This window comes from Emydura macquarii, unplaced genomic scaffold (assembly GCF_026122565.2).
Source record: "Emydura macquarii macquarii isolate MOO-44397 ecotype Brisbane River unplaced genomic scaffold, CSIRO-AGI_Emac_v2 contig_3348, whole genome shotgun sequence".
NCBI classification, from domain to species: domain Eukaryota; kingdom Metazoa; phylum Chordata; order Testudines; family Chelidae; genus Emydura; species Emydura macquarii.
This window is the reverse complement of record NW_027133485.1, coordinates 3439858-3459943: the sequence shown is the minus strand read 5'-3', so window position 1 is coordinate 3459943 and position 20086 is coordinate 3439858. Positions and strand designations below refer to the sequence as shown.

The 20086-nt window shown below is 59.0% G+C and overlaps 1 protein-coding gene across 1 annotated transcript; it reads right to left on the bottom strand.

The window, feature by feature from the left end:
• Positions 1-11403: 11403 nt before the first annotated feature.
• TMEM35B (transmembrane protein 35B) lies at positions 11404-19549 on the bottom strand. Its single transcript, XM_067533831.1, has 3 exons — positions 19381-19549; positions 15382-15562; positions 11404-13122 (listed from the first exon to the last, which is right to left on the bottom strand). The coding sequence occupies exons 1-3, from the start codon at positions 19486-19488 to the stop codon at positions 12992-12994; spliced, it is 420 nt and encodes a 139-aa protein (XP_067389932.1). The 5' UTR covers positions 19489-19549; the 3' UTR covers positions 11404-12991.
• Between the last annotated feature and the right edge of the window lie 537 nt (positions 19550-20086).

The window sequence follows — 20086 nt, the reverse complement described above, 5'->3', positions numbered from 1 at the left end:
CTAGAGAGCCCTAACCTCAAACCACAGCCCTGCAGACGGACTGGCCGTTAACGTCTCAGCCAAGCGAGCGCCGTGCTTCCTTCTCCTCTCCCCGCTGCTCCCCCGAAGGCAGACAGGGCTCCAGAAAGCCTGGGGGATTGTCTCTCTCTCGCCATCTGTGCTCCTGTCCATCCAGCCAGCCATCCCTCCATCTATCTATGCACATCTGGCTGTCCAGCCGCCTGCTTTCCCAGAGCTCCCATCGCCATGCGCTGTACCCATCACCGTAGTATCTAGGCACCAAACTGAGCAGCCCCGCTGGAGTCACTGTCCCCTGTGAACTCAGGGCCAGGTTTCACCCGGGGCAGATTTTGAGCAAGGCACAAGAAGCAGCAATGGGGACCTGGATGTTTCTTTCCCCGGCATGTGACCCAAACGGCAGCAGGTCCTCTCCGGGCCCACTGCTGAGCGGAAGCAGGGACTGGGGCTCTGCTCAGCGCCATCCCCACCCCACCCTCCAGGCAAACCAACGCCTTCACTCCTGCAAGGGTGCAGGGCAGCAGACTGATGTGTCTTGCGTACCCCAAGTTTCACCTCACTTCAAAACTACTTGCTCACAAAAGCAGGCAAAACAATTCCAAAAGTGCCCCAAGTGCGCTGGTCCCGGCGAATTGCTGACTTTCTCGCCTTTACCAGTGAATTATGAAATAAAGCCACTGGAATATAAACCTTGTACTTGCATTTCGAGCAGTACAAACAAGTCAGCATCTGCATGAAATGTTGTGTACTGACTTTGCCAGTACTTTTTATGTAGCCTGTTGTAAACCTAGGCACACACCTAGATGAGTTGATGCACCTCCTAGTGGGAGGTCGGAGGCCTTGGGGGGCCTTGTTTTTTGGCTAAGCAGGAGCCATGAGCTAAGTAGCAGGTGGTCACATCTTCACGTTCCTGAAACTACTTCAAACCAGCGTAACATCAGGCTGTTCAGAAGGCGTTCCTGTCTTAACAGGACCTACCACCACCAGAGAAACAGATATTCAGGTGCTTACAGAACACTTTCTTTGCTAGCATTCTGTCTGGAAAGACACCACTTATCAACAGGTGTGGCTGTAAAAATCTACACTTCCTATTTTCTTTTATGGCACCCAAGTCTCTATTGTTTAGCTGAAAGATTTCTGTCTGGTGGATTGTTCTTGTCTGTTGCAGAACGAAGTGTGCACTGCTTAAATCGATTAAGGTGGTGGGCTAGGATTGGTGAAAGAACTGCTTCGTACTGGGCTAGGATTGGTGGTTTGCAATACTTTGCTTTAAATGATTGGCTAAGGTACAGCTAAGCAGGACCCAAGTTTTAACTATATAAACTAAAGTTCAAAAGGGAGTTTGGCAGGAAACGGCCCAAGAATCAGATCTGCCAGACCTCAACATCCTGCCAATCACACTGCACAGAAGCTGGAGTCCCCAATAATCCTGACTGGCCCCCAGGAGAAGTTTGTCTGTCTCACTGGGAGCGGCGCGCATTGGATGCTTAGCGTGTGTCTTCTGTTGCGGTAATTGTTAATAAATAGAGACTAAGGAAATGGCTGTGTAAGGCTCCTTCACTGGGAAAGGATCCGGCAAACCCGCAGTAGTATACACCCGGAGCCTACGGACTGGGAAAGGGGGTGGGTGTGCGTCTATGAACCAGGTTAGTTTCACCTACAGCCCAACGGACTGGGAAAGGGGGGAGGGGTGCCTTTGAGCCTTAAAGTGTGAATTGGGAAAGGGCGGGAGTGCCTACATGAACCGGGTTATGCCATGAGCCCTACGGATCGGGGTAACAGTGGGGTGCCCTCATGTGTGGGGAACACTAGAAGACCTCTGCACACGCCCAGGGGTACACGCACCCCAGGGCTGAGAACCGCTGCCCTAAGGAAAACTCCTGGGACTGCAGCCGGATCCAGGGCCCCGATCCAGCAGTGGCTCTCTGCTCGAAGTGCAGGCAACGGGCGGACATCCAGCCAACGGAAGCACTTTCCCCGCCCCAGCGTCTCGCCCAGGTGCGCCCTTGCGGCTTGGATGCCGTGGCCAGTGGCAGTACGTTAGAAATACCGACCGGGTGGCAGGGATAGAGGTGGAAAGGAGCCCTCGCTCCATTGCAGGTATGTCCAGCTGTGCAGCGAGCGTCTGGGGCAACCTTGCCATTCCCTGGGCCAAAGGAGAACCCTGAATACAGAAGCAGAGGAAGCCAGATTTAGCCTGGCTTGATCTCCCCAGCCACGCCCCTCTTACCCGCCTGCTGTCACGGAGAGAAGGATTTACCCAGCCTCTGCCATGAGTCAGAGGCACAGCTGCATCCGGGGCCGCAGAGGCAAACCCACCGAGAGAGGCTCCCGCAGAGATGCTGCCCCGGCTCCGGCTCACAGCTGCAGGAGCTTAGCACTCCTGCCACACTCACATAGCTGCGCCCGTCGGAATGTCCCCCCAGTCCTCCGGCTCCAGTCAGGCAGGGTGGCTCCCCCACAGCCGAGGCCTGGCCGAGCCAGGCGCTGGCTTCTCCCCGCCTGGCAATGACTGATATGCCTGCTGTGCACACTCACCCAGCACCGCCACTAGCCACACACTCCGCTTCCACCTGGGGAACCAACCAGCTCCCAGCGGGCAGGACCGAGCAGCTCAGCTCAGATCAGCAGCTTCTGCCCTGCCCCTGAGAGGGGCTAGCCTCCAGCAAATGTGCTGTCTGCTGTTCAGTGCGGAGACTGGAGGGTTGGAAATTCCTTCCTGCCCCCTGCAGCCGCTCACTTTGGGCCCTGAAGCCTGAGGCTGCATCACTGCCCCTGTGACACTGCTTAGGTTTGTACAGCTCTAGGCATTACTGACACCCAGAAAGGTTTCCTGTCTTCCCCACCACGCACTTTGAAACCACCGACTCACTGGACACTGGCTGGCCCCCTGGCTAGCAACCTCAGCAACCAGTACGAGGCCAGGCGCAACTAAGAGCCAGCTGAGCCTCCAGCAGCGGCCCTCCTGGGGCAGGAGCGAGGGACGCTGCTGTTCTCGCTGTCCCTGCTCGGAGGCCATTCAGAAGGCCTCTGTCTGCTGGACGGCCAGGCCGGCACGTTTACCAGCTCTGAATCCCCGGGGTCCCCACTCCGCACCCCAGAGCCAAGGGAACTAGGACCTAGAATTGCTATGGTCATCGGCGTCCCCGCTGCTGAACTACCCCGGCTGGGCCATCGCTGAGTACCTGAGCTCTGCTGCGACTCAGCCCGCAGGAGCTGGCTCTGTGACACAGCCAGCAGGGCAGAGCCCCCGAGATGCAGCAAAGAGCAGCACAGAGACCAAGTGGGAAGAAAATCTGGGTGGTCCTTGCCCACCGACTCTGCCCGCCTGACTTGTTCTGTGGCAGCAGGGCCCCAGGCCAACTGAGTGTGAGTGTGAGTGTGAGAGGGAGACAGAGAGGCTGCCCCAGCCCAGACACACATCCTGCCTGCCACGCACTCACCCAACTGTCACACAGCTGCCGGGAAGCTGCTTTTTGGCCTGTGGCTTTTTTGGTGTACGCAAGTCATTTCAGCCTCGCGCCGGGAGGCCGAGACGCTGCCAGGACCCCTGAGCCGACAAACAGCCATGAAACGCAGCAGCCTCTCTCGAGAGACTCAAGCCGCCCGTGCTGAGCTTTCGGTCCCAGCCACGGACACACTTTGTGTTACAGGGATTTTCCGGACACCCCAGAGTTCAGGCTGCCCTGAGCTTTTCACCTTAACCTGCACCAAAAAAGACGGTTACTTACCTTGTAACAGCTGTTCAATGAGATGTGTTGCTCACGTCCATTCCATGGTAGGTGTGTGCACGGTTACTGGAACCTTTTTCCCTTTAGCAGTACCTGCAGGGCCGGCTCCGGCACCCCCTGGAACCCCCCGCACATGCCGTGGTACATGAGGCGCTGCCAGCCCGACGCCCCCTCAGTTCCTTCTTGCTGCCAACTCCGGCGGCGGGGACGGGGGGCGGGTCGTGGAACAGACGTGAGCAACACATCTGGCAGAACAGCAGTTACAAGGTCCAGGGAATGTCTGCTCGGAGCATACACCGAGGCCAGCCACGACTGATGTGGTCCGAGTCTCAGGCGAGCCAGCCTCCCCACGTAAGTGCAGGCCGCCATGTGGCCTAACCGCTGCAGAAGTGCCTGGCTGTTACCTGCGGGCAGAGGTGCAGGCGAGCGGTGACGGCCGACATCGCCTCGAAGCGGGGCTGGGGTAGGAACGCTCTGGCTTGGGAAGCGTCCGGGATGGCCCCGATGAACTGTATCCGCTGCCTCGGGGTTAACGTGGACTTCTTCTTGTTTAGCAGCAGGCCCAGCCGGCAGCAGGCGGCGCACATCAGATCTACACCGCTCTGGACCTGGGTCCTGGACCTGCCCCTGATTAGCCAGTCGTCCAGGTCGGGGAAAATGCGGACCCCTTTGCACCTCAGCTGCGCCGCCACCACCCCGTACGTTTTGTAAACCCCCTCGGGGCCGAGCGAAGGGCTGCCTCCCTGAGTCAGGCTTTCAAACGGATCTCTGTCTTTTCGGGTCCGAGGGCTGCAAGCCTGGCCAATCGTGCACTTGTCCTTACGAGGAGCTTCCCCCCAGACACTTCAGCCAGCTCTCGTGGGGGTCGCTCGGTGGAAAGGCCTTCCTTTGAAGCCTGGTGACTGGGGCGTGCCCCACTCCTGGCAAAGTCCCAGCCCGGACTATCCCAAGTGCCTAACTTCCACTATCAACAACACTCACGGTCCTGTCTACCTAACACAACCAACAACAATTCAGGAGAACAAAAGGGACCGAGCACTTGCGATGCAAGCCGAAGCAGTCCCTGCAACTGTCACAGGCGGAAAGAAGGAACTGAGGGGGCGTTGGGCCGGCAGCACCTCCTATACCACAGCACATGCACGGGGCTCCCGGGGGCGCCGGAGCCGGCCCTACGAGTACTGCTCAAGGGAAAAAAAGTTCCAGTAACCATGCACGAGGGCGTGCGCACCTCCCATGGAATGGACGTGAGCAAGCAATCGAAGAACCACTGCCTTCCCCCCTCAGTGTCGGTATTTAGTGACCAAGCCCAGCTCCTGAGAGGTATTTAGGCTCCTGAAATCAGTGGAAGTTAGGAGCTCGGCCCTGACAGGTGGGGCTGAATTTGGGACAGATCACCACGTTAGGGGAACCCTGGCTGCAGAAGTCCTGAGGGAAACCCAATTGTGGGTGCAGAGCCCTTGAAAATCCGGTGCACTTTTAAATGTCATACTGACACAGCACGTTAGACATTTTACCTACAGCAGCCCTGTTCCCAAGCACACAGGCAGAGCAGCGAGTTCGCTAACAAGAAAAGACTTGTACCCCTTACGCTTTCTCTTTAGACTGTTTATTACAAAGCAGCTGTGGCATTTAGATTGGAGCACAGAGTCTCGGGAACTAGCTCTTATATTGTGCTCAGTTATCAGCAGATCTCAGAGCTCTTTACAAAGGTGGTATATCAATATCCCTCCTTAATGCACGGGGAAATTGAGGTACAGAGAGGAGACGGGACTGGCCAAGTTGGAGAGAGAGAGATAGATAGACAGATGATGATAGATAAACTCTTCCCACACATCCCCCTACGCCCCGGATACAAATTCTGAAGCTCACTCTTACGACACCACCACCCCTCTGTGCTCTGCAGCACTGAGCTGAAAGCCCTGTCACAGCAGAATGGCAGGTCCAGGTCCGTCCCACACGGCAGCGGCTCTCGGGGAGCATGTCCTGACCTAGCAGAAGGTTCCCAGCGATCTCTAGGACTTTCCTGTCTCCATGCCCCTCTCTGTGAGCGTGGGAACACAGGGCTCTGCCATTCCTGGCTCTGTGGCTAGTGTACAGAGCAGCTACAAAGGGGGCAGCCAAAGGCTTTTCCAGGTAGGGGACACGGTGACTGGAGGGGTTTCCAGGTCTGAAATGGGGGCTCCCACAGCCTGCCCTGAGAAAGCCCTCCGGCCAGTCACTCGTCTTGGAAAGGGGGAAACTGGCTCCAGATGCGACCCCAGCAAGTCACCCCCTACTTCAGAGACAGCCCCATCCAAAGCACTGGCTAGTTCTGAGCACGCCCCGGCAATGGGACATTGCTGCCAGCGAGGGGCCAGTCGGATGCCCAGGTTCCTGGGCTGAAAAGGCCGGCCCAAGCCCACGTCTTACCCTGCTAGGCTGGCTTGAGGGTCGGCCGCAGTCCCGCCCCTGCTGCACGTCGCTGTCCGGCTGAGCCAGGTCTCCGGGAGGCTTTAAAGAGTCCAGCCAGGCTGTGTGTCTTGTAGGGAGGGCGCGTCCGCTCCCTGCAGCCCCCGCGCGCCGTCTCTCGCTCTCTCTGGCAAGGGTTAATCCACAGGGTGTCGCAGGGACTGGGGCAGCAGCTGGAGGCAGGGCAGGGCAGGGCACCTGTGCATGTTTGTAAAAGGGGACGCGGGGAGGAAAAGCCCTTCCACGGCTCCCCCAGGGCCCAGGAGGCCAGCAGCACTGCAAGGGGACGCAGCTCAGGCTCCCGGAGACAGCTCAGCCATGGTCTCCCGTCAGCCCCCGGCCGGGCAGCAGAGCCCGCCTCACACACAATCGGCCCTGAGCAGGATGCAGGTGGGAACAAGGAGACCAAACAGCCAGGGCACAAAGCAATGGGGGGGGTCACTCTGTGCGGAGGTGAAGGGGGCTCCTGGGTCACTGACCCCGCCCTCCCGCCCACACCCGTACGGCTTAGCCCAGCAGGAAAGCGCGGTGCCGGCTGGGATGAATCAGCCGTGTGTGACATGGCAGGGATAATGGGCCCTTTCATTCCCTGCTCTCAGGGCCAGATTGACTGAGCAATGCGGCAGCGGAGGAGCCAGCCAGGGGCTGCGCTGGCACCGGCCGGGACTGCAGTGGGGCCCAGGAACCTGACCACACAGCGCTCGCTGCAGGATCGGGACCAGAAAGGAACTTGGAGACATTAATACTCACACCTCCCCCACCCTGCCAAGGGGTGGGCATCACTGTCCCCATTTACAGGTGGGGAAACTGAGGCCGGAGTGGGTCAGCAACTCATCCATAAGCAGTAGCAGAGCTGGGAGCAGAACCCAGGTGTCCAGCCCTCCCCTTTCCCTTGCAGCTGTAAGGAAGTTTTTTTTCCTCACCAGAGCTGGGATACAGAACAGCAGCACCTCCCCCGGGGGCAAGAATCCACCCGCTCACAGGAGGGGCGGGCGCTGCTTACACCTGCTGGTGGCCAACTACTCGGGCAAGATGCACCACTGCAAATTACAGCGCCTCATGTCTTTGCCCAGCCACACCAGTGCTTGCACCGCTGGCTGGAACTGGAACAATGCCGGAGAGTGACTGGGCCTGAACTCAACCCCAGACTCCAGAAGGACGACGCTCACCTTGGGAAATGAGGGACTCTGGTGGCAATTCCTAGATTGGTGGGGGGGGACCGTCAGTTCATTTGGTCTGACCCCCCCCTGCATAGCACAGGCCATGGACCCTCACCCCGTGACCTTGTACTCAACCCAGGAGCTTGTGTCTGACTAAAGGATCTTCCTGAAAGGATTTGCTGCCATCAAGAGATGGAGAATCCACCCTGGCTTTGGCAGTACGTTCCACCAGTTAATCACCCTCAGGGCTAACGCCGTGCGTCTCATTTCTATCTGAACGGGTCTCACTCAGCTTCCAGCCACTGGTTCTTGTTCCGCCTTCCTCCGCTAGATTAAAGAGCCCTTTCAGAATGGATATTTTCTCCCCAGGAAGTTATTTACACATTATAATCAAATCACTGCTCGAGCTCCTTTTGAAGCCAGTAAACAGAGTGAGTGGCTCTTTCAGACTCTCACCACAGGGGATTTTCTCTGGCCCTCAAATAACTTTTGCAGCTCTTCTCTGCTCCTCCAATTCTTCAACAGCCTTTTTAAGATGTGGACCCCCCCACACCCGGCTGCAGAATTTCGGTATTGGTCTCACCATCGCTGCATATGGAGGTAAAATTACCACCCTGCTCCGACTCACTACACCCCCGTTTACACCTCTGAAGATCACATCAGCCGAATGGTGCGTCTCCCACGGGAACGGGGGGTGCAGGGGTCATGGTTTGAACCTCACTGGCTCTGAGCCAAGGGAAACATTAGCAGGGACCCCCAGAACTGGGCTCCCATGGACACAAGCAACAGGAGAGGCCGCGGGGCAGGAACTATCAGCGCTGATGCGGCAGCCCAGGGGCTGGATGCGGAGCATGAAAGCGCCCTCTGATCAAGTTTCCACAATGAGTGGCAAAGGGAGATCCAAGCTGCAGCCGCTGCTCCTTTCAGGTTGTGTGCTGTGTTCCTTTCAAAGTGAAGTTTGGAATTAACACGAGCTCCCAGGAGGCCCAGCCAGACACAGGCTCAGCATTTGCTTCATCTGGGCTCTGCCGATGGCTCAGACACAGCGCTGGGGAGTCAGGAGACCTGCTTTCCAGTCCCAGACTCGTGGTATGAGCTAGGTTGAGTCACTTCCCCCTCTCGGTGCTTCAGTTTCCTCCCATCTGAGCAACAGGGCTTGGCAGGTTAATTAAATTAACGCTTCTAACATGCTCTGAGAACCTTGGATGGAAGGGAAGAAAGACATTCTGAGATGGTTTCCTTTGGGGACCCAGCCATGGGTGTGCGCGCCCAGAACACACTGATGGGCACTGTACCAATGTGTGAACATAAATAACCGTGACCCAACACCGGGCCTGCTGCTCTGCGTGCGTGAGTGGGAAGCCTGAGAACAAATAATTTACTGCTCCCCAGGGCTGCTTCCAGCAGAGGTCAGGTTACAGGGGGAAAAGTGGCAGTACTCCACTCAGACTCGTCCACACAGCCAAGCTCTGCAATTCACTCACTTTTTGAATAAAATGATCTGCAATGAAATATGCTGCTGTTTACATCCATCATTAGGTTTCAGAGTCAACATCCATGGTGACCGATTGTTCACACCCCGCTTGGAGTGTCAGTTTGTCTGCAGACTCAGGCACACAGCACTGTAAGGGCCACATTGTGCCGGGGTGTCTTTGCAGCCATAAGGAGAAGAGAGAGTATAACACACGGTACATTGTATTGGCTGGGGTCAGCTAGGGATTTCAGCAGCAGCAAAATGTCCAGAGCTGGGGACCGGTGCCTCTCTCTGGAGATCAGACTCCTCAGGGGACTCCAGAGGAAATGCCTCAGCAAGTCTGTCCAGTCCCCTTGTGTACCCCGGTCTCAGAGCCCGGCTCCCTTCCAGATGGGCAGGGATGGATGCAAAGGGTGAGGGGACCTGGTTCTCAGAGGTTGTTCTGCCCACGACTTTCCCAAAAATTAATTCTCCACACTCAGGAAAAAAAGAGCCAAAGGTTGCGAGGTGCCGACCCAAGCCCCAGAGACTGTCTCACCTGGTCTGACCCCAGTTACAGAGACTCAGCTCAGGCTGGGGAAGGGGCTAAATAATTCCTTTCGATTGTCAGCAAAAACCAGACCAAGGAGCTGTTTGCCAAGCAGCTCACCGGGCTGTGATGTGGCACTGACAACTCAGCATCCCTGTAACATCAGGCTGGAGGACAGACGGCTCTTCCTTTATTGTCAAAATGAACTCAGAGTTCCTTCCCGCAGCTTGAGGAACCCCCTGCTGCAGGTCATCAAGGCAGATGCTGAGGCTCGATCACGAACGTGAGCCCAGACCTGAGCACTCCCATCAATCCCACAGACGCCAACTGGGAGGGTGACTCATCGGTGACCAGGGAGGGCTCCTCTTGGGGTGTTTCTGGCACTGCAGAGTGGATGGGAAGGAAGCTCCTTGCGGCAGGTAGTCTCCCTGTCTCAGCAAAGAGGGTCAGGTGCTCATCGCAGCCCCCCAGAGCCAGCGGGAGCAGGCACGTCCCATTGGCAGAGGTTCCACTCTCCCAGCTCACGGGCCCACCCTCTGTAGCTCTGCGAAGTCGGATGGCAGTGGCAATCAAATCTCAAGCTCTGTGTGTGTGGGGGGGGGCCTGTAGGGGTCAGGGAAAAAAAATCCATCCCCTTCAGGAAATCAGGAGCGGTCCTAGGAATTCCTCCTCCTTCAACAGCTCAGATGCTAGCTGGACACATGCTGTCTGCGCTTGCTGGGCAAATCCTCCAGCCTGGATTCTCCATTGCCCAGGTCCTCGTGCAGCTGTTTGCACAAGTGCAAAGCAAGTGCCACAGCTTTCCACACCCCCTCGGCCCCCACGTAGGGCAGCGGAGACCAGGGCCTGTATTCTCAGTCTGACGGGGCCGTGTGTGCAGGACAGAGCCCATGGGCAGGAGCAGCACAAGCCACCCACACCCCTGCCAAAGTACCTCCCCTCACCTCCAAAGGAAGCCCCGAGGGGTCAGATCAATACCGGCAAAAGCATCGGCCCAGACGTCTCTGGACCAGCACCTCCGCGTCACGCCCAGCTCTGATCTTTAGGCCTGAGCAGTCACAGAGCTCTGGGGTGGGGGGGGCTCTGGGCCCTCACCCCCAGCCCTGCGACAGCTGGCCCAGCACATAGCTCAGAGGCGCCGGCTCCCGCCCCCGCAGCGGCTGCGCTGCACCTGCCATCGTCCCGCAGGCTGATTTCTCTCCCATCTCCCGCTCCCGCGGGGGTCTCGCCTGCTCCGCGCTGGAAACTGCTCCCTGCACTGCGGCCGTGGGGCCCTGCTAGACCGGGCCGGGCCCCTAGCCCCCAAGCCAGATGAGAAGCACAGACCCACCTGCCATCCTCCCTTCCCCTGGAGGCTTTGTGGCTGTACAGCCCTTGGCCGCGGAGTCTGCCCACGACGTGGCTACCTGGTGCACCTGAGAGCAGCAGCCCCTGGGGCCAGTCTGCTGGATGCCTGCCTGGCAAACACCAGATGAGGTCAAGCTTAACCCAGGCCTGAAGGGCTACCAGCAGATCCCTCTGCTTACATCACTTCAGCCCGGGTCTGTCTGTCTCTTTCCTACCGCTTTCCTGAAACAATTTTAGGCAACGGGGTCACTGTGACCATCCATGGACCTTCACCATCCTTCTGGCCACAGCCACTCACAAGGGCTTTCCCCCGCTCTGATCTCTGGGGATGTCCCAGCTAGGGGAGGGCCACTCCCTACCTGCACCCCCATGGGCAAACTCAGCCTGGTTACCCCCCTCCGCCCAGCCCCACCCTATGCTCACACCCCACCTGCGCCCTCCCTTGCACACAGCTGGATCCTGCCTGTCCAGGACACAGTGGAGTCTCCCTAGAGGCCAGTTTCCTTCACTGTGCCTTGCCCACAGAGGGCTGAGGATTGCCTCGTTATCACCCCCGCCCTTCCCAGAGCCCGCGCAGGTACCTCTCCGTTTCTCAGTGGCAGGGATGGCACAGCCCATCACAGCGAACCCAGACATTCGCATCCGTCGCTGGCTGCGGGGTGGCAGAGCGGGGCCAGGAGAACAAGAGGCAGCATGTTAGAAATACAGGTTTTATTTAAAAGTCAGCGCCACGTGGCCCCCCCGGAGAACAGTGTCAGCACCACTTCCTCCTCCGAGGCCTGGCCAGGCAGCACCAAGGGGCACCGGCACCAAGACACGGTTCTTAGCGACAGAGCAAAGTGGGAAGTCCCTGCTCCCTGCAGAGCATCCCAGGCAAGTCCTAGGCGGTGGCACGTCCGGCCCAGCACCAGGAAGCTCCCACTGCCCCCTGCCTCGTGTCTGCCGGGGGGGCTGGTCCTGGGACCGACTGGGATGTGCAGTGGGGAGAAGGGAGAAGCAAGGCAGGCAGCTGCTGGGAATCAGCCCCAGGGCCCCGCAGCCGGAAGGAATCAGCGCAAGATCGGCAGGGCTGGCTCGTGGGGCGCGGAGAGCACAGGGGGAGAACTGAGACGGGAGAGCCACCGGCCCAGAGCAGGGAAGGGCCCAGAAGGCAGGGAAAGGGGAGGGGGCAGAATGTCTCACTGGCGATGGTGACCTGGCTGCGCCCGGATGGAGGAGGATCCTGTGCTGGAGTCACAGGGCCCTGGCTAGGGAGACCCCACGACACCCACCCCGGAGACGACGCAAGATCCGCAGCCTCCCGGGACCAAGCTGCGTCTCCGCTGGCTCTGCGCAGCAGGGACACTGCCGGGTGGGAAGGCGCAGCGGGGACGAAGGAGGCACGAGTCCTTACGCACCATCCCCACCGGCCAGCAGAGACGTGTGGGCCTGTCCGGCGCTAAAGCCTGCGTCCACCTCAGCTGCTTCCACTGCAAAGCGGAGCTGTCTGCGCCTCCCAAGGGCTGGGAGCTGCCAGCTACCAGCCGAGATGCCCAGCGGCAGCTCCGACAGCGCCCACTGGCCGTTAGCAAAGCTCAGGCTTCGTCCCGGTGATTTTTAGTCAAGGTCAGGGAGGTCCCGGGCAATAAAGAAAAATTCCCGAAGCCGTGACCCCTCCCTGACGTTTACTGAAATAGCTACCTGACAAAACGGAGCAGGCTTGGGGGCGGGGGAGGGATGAGAGCAGCGGGGCAGGTCATTGCCCCCCCACCACCGCTGCCTGCAGAAGCAGGGAGCTGGGGGGCCAGGGCCAGGAGCTGTGTCTGCAGGGCAGTGACTGGAAGCCCCGGAGTCCTGTCCCCGCCACCAAGCAGTAGCAGCTCAGAGCTCATACGGCTGTTACCCATTCGGGGCAGACTCCAGAGCGTCCCCCCCGCATTAGGCCCATTGCCAGAGGCCACAGCACAACGCACCATGACCCAGCGCCAGTTACCCAGCGCCACCTGGCTGCTCACAGGACGGGGCTGCCTTCAAAGCCAGGGCAGAAAGAGAAACTCCCCGGCCAGCGCGCACAGTTTCCAGCCGGGCAGCTGCTCCCCACATTTTGCACCCAACTGCAGCAGGTGTCCCAGTGCCCCCCGGATTATTCAGCACTGGGCCCCAGTTCTGCCAGCAGGGCCTGCTGGTCCCTAGCCAGCCGCTGTAGAGGGGGTACGGTGCGTAAGCTGTGATTCATTGGCAGGAAGCGATGCCAGTGCAACCCTTGGTTTGGGGGACAACGTTTCCTGCCCCCATTTCAGTCCAGTCACTCATACTTGGACTTGGCCCTGTTCCCCCTTCCTCGGATGTTGAGCAGCAGCAGGAGGCCCAAGCAGACCGTAGCCGGAGCGCACATGGCTATGGGCTCCTTCAGCACCAGCAGGGTGTAGATGGCCCCTGGGGAGACACGGAGAAGAAAACATTGCTGGGGAAGAGTCAGGAGATGGACCAATAAAACATCAGACCTACCCCTTCACCGGGCCAGCATCCTAAAGCACACAGCTCTCCCCATGGCTTTGAACCGTCATCATTACACTTCAGAGTCAACAGATCCCACGAGACGGGTGGAGGCAGTTCACACCTGTAGGAACTATTGTCTCAGGCCAGCTGCACCAACCTGGGTCAGGTGCAAAACGTTTTCTTTAGGGGACAGAACATTTTTGAACTCCCCAGATGCTGACCCAGCCCCGAGGCGCCAGGCCCAGGCCCAGCTCGGTTGGACCCAGGCTTCAAAGGGCACGTTCCTCTGCCAGGGATTTCTCTCTAAATCTCTTATCTTCGCTTTGATGCCAAGAGACCATCCTCTGCACAAGCTCCGCTGTGGAGCAAACAAACATGAGGGAAACCACTGCAGCTTCCCCGGAGACCCACTGAACGTCCCCCGGGGGAAGCAGCCCCGGCTGCCGAAGGACAAGGATGCTGGGCGGGGGGAATGGGAAGGGGACATGTCCACAGGCTCTGCTCCCGCTCTGCAATCAGGGCACAGCCTCCCCCAGGGGCTTTCTGGCAGGGGACGACTGCAAGCACTTGCAGGCCCATCGGCAACTGCACACGCTTCCGCAGCTTCTCCGGGAACATCCAGCTTCTCACCAGACCTGACCTGACCACAGCCAGACTCGAGAGCGAGGGGACTCCGCTGCCGGCGCAGGTGACGCTCCCACGGCAGCCGGAGAGCCAACGGTCCCGATTCTGTGCCTCCTCCTGGCAGCTCGGCCACTGCACCGCCAGGTTAACCAGCCCTGGGGTGGTGGCGCCTGCAGCCCCCAGTGCCACGCCGAGGGGAGGGAGGGGCAACGGGACAGCCAACGGGGGGTGGTAAATTTATGGGATGCTCTAATTTATGCTGGAGCGGGCAGAGCAGGTCCCCGAATCCCAGAGGGGATGTAAAGCCCCCACTACCCCTCCCCACACCAGACCGTGCCCCCGTGAGCGGTACAGCACAGAGTCTGGGTTCTCGGCTGCCTTCCAGTTATCCTTGCTGCAGATTTGGTCCAATCGCCGGCAGTACATTCCTGCTCGGAGCCCTCCGCTGCTGGCCACGGGGCTGGGCTAGATGGGGCCCACGAGGAATCAAATGCCCATCGTTCTGTGACGGGATAATGAGACCCCATCTGACCTGCACAGCCCCGGGCCTGGCAGACAGGGAGACGCTATTAACCAGCGCAGCCCATGCTGCTTGCAGGGACCGATTCATTAAGGCCAGTTCTGTCATTAAAAGCCAAGGGTCCTCAGCTGAGCGTGTGCAGCCTCCTGATCCCAGCAGGCAGTGATTTTTTTGGCCTGTAACCGACAGGCCATTTGGACATTTTGTTCTCAGCCATCCGGGAGCAAGGGCACATGTACTGGTCTGTAACTGTTCGGTTGCTGGTGTTTTGCAGACTGCCGCCCACCTTTCACCGCGACTCCCCCCCCGCCCCCCCATAACACTGAACTATTGCTGAGCCGCTCTTCGGGGACTTGGTGTTGGACGAGCGATGGGCGGAAGCTGGGGCGGGTTTATACCCGTCGAAGGCTGGGGGACGAATTTAAATGAAGGAACATCGAGCGCTCGATCGGCAGAGCTTGCACGGTGACAACTGAGAGCCGGGGGAGGCTTGAGAGCTCGCCGACAGGTGACGAGGAGGGTTAACGGGAGGAAGGAGAGAGAATGGAAAATCAAGGCTGAATATCAGGGCAGGAGGAACTGGTGGAAGCGCCAATTCCTGCAGCTGGGCAAAGCCCTGAGGAACGGCCAGAAAGGAACAACCCGCCTGCCGAGGGGGACAGGAGAGAGGAGACCTGACTGACCTTTTCCATCTCTGACACTGGGCATCCTGCAGTGGGTTACATTAGCCGCGCCTAGGCACACAGCAGGGCTCAGGTGGGCAGAGCCTGCCAGTCGAGGTGCCAATCTGCTGCCCCAGGGGCTGGAGATAAGTGTGGGAACCATGCACCCTGCCCTGAGGAGGGAGGGACCAGGGAACCACCCGGAGAGCTGGTGGCTGGGCTGTGAGCTCTGGAAGACGGGGTGGCATCAACGCAGAGGAGAAAAGCTCAACGTTGGGGCTGTCACAGAGGCAAGGACTCCCCGCTGGGAGGAGAGGAGAGCGGGTGGCAGGGCTGGGAGCTCTCAGGAACAAGCCAGCTTCACCCAGGAGCCCAGCAGCCACCACCTACCGATCATGACGACGGTGAGCACGAAGTTGCTGATCTCCTGCAGGAGCTGGGGCCCAAAGGCCAGCAGGGCCCCGGCCACCACCTCGATCAAGCCGACCACCAGCAGGTACTGCCCTGGCTCGGGCTTGTAGCCAAACTCCTTCAGGGGGAAGACATCGGCAAACTGCACAAACTGGGACTTCTGCAACGGGGAGGGAAGCGTCAGTCAGCGGGGGGGGGGGGGGGGGGGGGGAGGAGAGACACGACACGACCGGGGGGCCCGCGGCAGTTCCCTTCCTGGGAACGGGGCGTTTGGGCCAAGGGCAGATCAGCTGCTCAGTCACAGCGCACGGTCCTCATGAGAGAGGAGACGGGCAGCCCCTGAAGAAGCAGGTCCCGGCCCTGCAGCCATGGTTTGGAACTCCATGGCCCACGTCTCCGCCCTGCACCTCCACTCAGCTTTTGAACTGGCTCCAAGTTCTTCTTTGGGAGGTGGGGTGGGGGGGTAAAGAACCCTCCCCACAACCACCTTAGGGAATTTTAGGGTTATTCTAGTGCATTAAGCAGGAGGCTTGGGCAGTCAGGCCTCCGGGGGTCTCTCCCTAGCTCTGACACTAGATCAGCAGGTCACCTTGGACAAATTACTTCCCCAGTCATTGCAACAGGGATAACGACACTTCCCATGGCGGGTAGCTAACATGCTCTTTGGATGGACGGTGCTACGTAACGCAGAGCCAGGACGCAGAGCCAGGGCTTCCAGAGTGTTACAGGTACCGTGACCCTAACAGATGATCATCAACGGTAATCACCGTAGCCGCCACACAGAGTACTAAGCCATCTACCACGCCGGTTTCCTATTTCCATACGGGCATGGGACAGAGTTTGCTCTGTCGCAGGCTGTGTACTCAACTCCAGGGAGCAAACTGTCCAGTGAGGGCTCTCTGAAAGATTTACATTTCAGAGGGACTTAAGCATCATTCAGCCCGAGGATGGCTAACACAGACCGTGTCATCTCACAGGAGGCTGACCCGGTCAGACCCCACCGTCACTAGCGCGGGAGTCGTTTATAGCAAACTGAACACAGCTTAAGCCGGGTTGCAGTTTGTTAAACCAAGATTTAGAATCGCTTCCCGTCACACACACACAAATTAGCAGCAATTTCTTGGTTGATCTTGCAAGCCCAACGAAGCTACCTATCCACAAGGATGCAGGGCCAGCGGGTTGGTTATAACGGAAAGCTGCATCGCCAGACCTGATCTCCATCCTGGAGCAAAACTCGGAGTACAATCAGGGCCCTGCTGAAGCCAATGGTAAACACCCATTGACTAGAAAGAGGCCAAGTTCCACCCCAGTGATTTTAACAGGAAAAGGATTGGGCTCTATTGGCCAGATATTCAAAACAGTTGAGTTCAGGGTGTGGGTGGACACACAGATTGTCAGAGGATGGGCTACAGATTGGATGACAAGCAATCTGGGAAATCTGGCGCTCTCCATGGCTGCAGGGCAATTGCATTCGGCCCCCCCAGAGGTGCAGGGATCCATTATAAAACATTACTTGGACCGTGCTGGGGCTGTTACAAGCTAATTCTATGTCACTTTCCACGTCAGGGTTGTTGAGCCCGAACTTGTGCAGTTAGCGGGAGCATAAGCGCTCTCCAGACTCACGTAGGCAAAGACCATCCAGAGAGCAGCAGGTTGGGTGCTGAGCTCGGAAAACCTGACCCCCAGTTGTGGGTGCTGAGCCCTTGAAAGTGCGGGGCCTGATTCTGCTCTCAGGTCCACCCGCATCAATAAAGACTAACTCCAGGGAGTTGCATATTCATTAATGACCTGCACAAAAGGGTAAACGGCGAGGTGGCCAAATTTGCTGGTGATACAAAAACTGCTCAAGATAGTTAAGTCCAAAGCAGGCTGCGAAGAGTCACAAAAGGATCCCACAAAACTGGGTGACTGGGCAACACGACGGCAGATGAAATTCAACGTTGATAAATGCAAAGTAATGCACAACGCAAAACATAATCCCAGCCATATATCGAAACCGATGGGGTCTAACTTAGCTGTTACCACTCAAGAAAGAGATCTGGGAGTCGTGGGTCGTTCTCTGAAAACATCCACTCAGTGTGCAGCGGCAGTCAAAAAAGCTAACAGAATGCTGGGAATTATTAGGAAAGAGACAGATAATAAGATAGAAAATATACTGAACATAAGAATAGATCCTCTTGTATTGTTCCCAGGTGAGGCCATGTCTACGCTAGAAATACCAGGGGACTATACCAGCAAAGCTGCACTTTGTACCCGTATGATAAAACTTCCCCGCATGAGTGAACCATGCCTGACCAGTAAACACACTGCAGTTGCGCTGCCAGCACAGCCGAGTCGGTCAAGGATCACACCTCTTCACAGCCGAGTGGCACTGGCTATGCTGGCAGAGGTCTGCAGCTTGCACGGGGCCAACGCTGGTCGTTATTAAGCACTGCAAGTGGCTGTGTGCAGCTCTGGAGAGGCACAAAGTGCAATGTCGGCTCGGGGCTTTGATCCAGGGCTGGCCAGGGGCCTGGTTTTCAGTGGGGGAATTCCGGAGGATGGCTTTAAAAAACCACCCACAAAAACAAAAACCTAAATACCGTTCTTGGCTCCACTGTAGCTGAAGCGCAGGATCAAACGCTGTGTGCGATGGGAAGCAGATGGGCAGTGGTTTACACTTAGGGTCTGGGAGGCCTTTTTGGAAAGGTCCCTTTTCAGAGGGACGCTAGTGAGCTTTTCAAGGCCGGCGCCATCTAAGCAGATAAGAGCTGGGAGGAGACACGGCAGCCTGCCCAGGGTCACACAGTAGGTCAGTGACAGAGGTGGGAACGGAACCCAAATGCAAATACCATTCGTTTGATTTTATTTGTGTGCTTTGCTTTCCCCCGCTGCTGTGAGAAAGCCACACAAACAACAGGGAGAACTTACAACACCCGGGGACAGGGCAAGTGACTGCTACGGACAAACTGCTGTTAGACATACAACGTAAACAAAGGCAGGGGAAAGAAAAGATCATGTCTCCCTCCCTGCCAGTTCGGCCATGGGAGGGTTTAACTGGTAACCAACGAAGCTTGCTGGCAGAGTGCAATGTTCAGTTGAGGTTTCGATCTCTCAGAACAGGTTTGGACGTTTTAAAGTCGTGTCGACTCTGGCTGGGAAACATTCCACTCTGTGGCCCTGATCCTATTCCCCAGAGGGTCCTTGGCCCAGCTCCACAAAGGGATTTAGGCTGCTCACTTCCACTGGTTTCTACAGAGCCGTTGTGGATCCGGCCCCTTATTCCTGCAGAGGGCTCAGCTGAAGACACCAGGCTTCGAGCAGGATGCCAGGGTGCCCTTGCCTAGAGCAGTTCGCAGGCATAGGCCTGTCCAGCGCCCTGCACGATGGGTCCCTGACCAGGACGACCAGTCCCTACCCTCGTGGAAACGCAGAATATCCACCTCGCTCCGTCCCAGGCGCCGCCAAATCCTCGCCCCAAGGCGAGATCCCCCCGGGCCGGACTGCAGCCTGCACACACCACGCAGCGGGGACCGTCACCTGGACTACAGGCTCTCTGGGGCGGGGGGCATCCCCTGGCTGTGGGTCACTCTGTACAGCGCCTCGCACCAGGGGGTGCTGGGCCGTGCCGGGAGCCGCCCCGGTAGCACACGGCACCCACACCCGCAAGCGGAGGAGCCCTGGGCCTGTATCCGCGGGGGTCAGCCGCCCTCCTGGGGGGGGGCACCGCCCCACAAGCCGGGGGGGAACTGCGGGGGGGGGGCAATAGGCCAGGGGGAGGTGGAAATACCCCCCCCTCCCGAGCCTCCCTTCTGGGGGGAGACGGGCCGGGCCGGCTGCGGAGAGCCCCGCACAGAGGGAGGGAAGGAGCCCGGGCCCGACCTGCTGCCTGCACGAGCCCCGCAGAAACACCCCCCCCCCCGCGCCCGGCCCAGCCGCTTTGCCAGAGCCCGGATCGCTCCCGGGCCGGGCCGGATCGGGGCCGGCCGCTGCACTCACCAGCTGGCGGTAGAGCTCGGCCGAGATCTGGTCCGTCAGCTTCACCGCCCCGGTCAGCAGGAAGAAGAGGCCCAGCAGCACCCGCAGGGCGGCGAAGACGGGCGCCATGGCTCGGCTCAGCTCCCGCCCCGCCAGCAGCCACCGCCCGCCCGGGAAGTGCGAGCCGAGCCCGGCCCGCGGGCGGCGCTGCAGACACACCCCGGGGCCGCCCCCGCCGGCCGGGCACGTGTCTGCGGGCTGCTGGAGCCGGGCTCCGCCCTGCCAGGGCTGCACTGAGCCGGTGGCTGCCGCCCAGCTCCGGCCTCTGAGCCCCTCGGTGCAGCTGGGCAGGGAGCGAGCGAGCCCCGCTTCCCCGGGCCGGCCCGAATCACCGGCCCCGTTGCTCCTCGCCCTGGGGCTGCTTGGGCCGGGTAGTTGCTTCTGGACCGGGGCGGGGGGGGGTGCAAAGGCCAGCTCTATGAAAAACCTGTGTCGCCCTCCTGGGGGGCACCGCCCCACAACCCGGGGGGTAGCTGCGCGGGGGCAATCGGCCAGGGGGAGGTGGAAATGCCTCCCTTCTGGGGGGAGACTATGAAAAATCCCCACCCCGCAGAGGCAGTTCAGCCGACCTCAGCCCCGCTGCAGAGGCTGCCCGGGCGAAGGAAGAACCCTTCTGCCAGCCTGGCCCTGCAGCCTGGGGGGGGTAGTGGAGGGGTCCTCACACCCC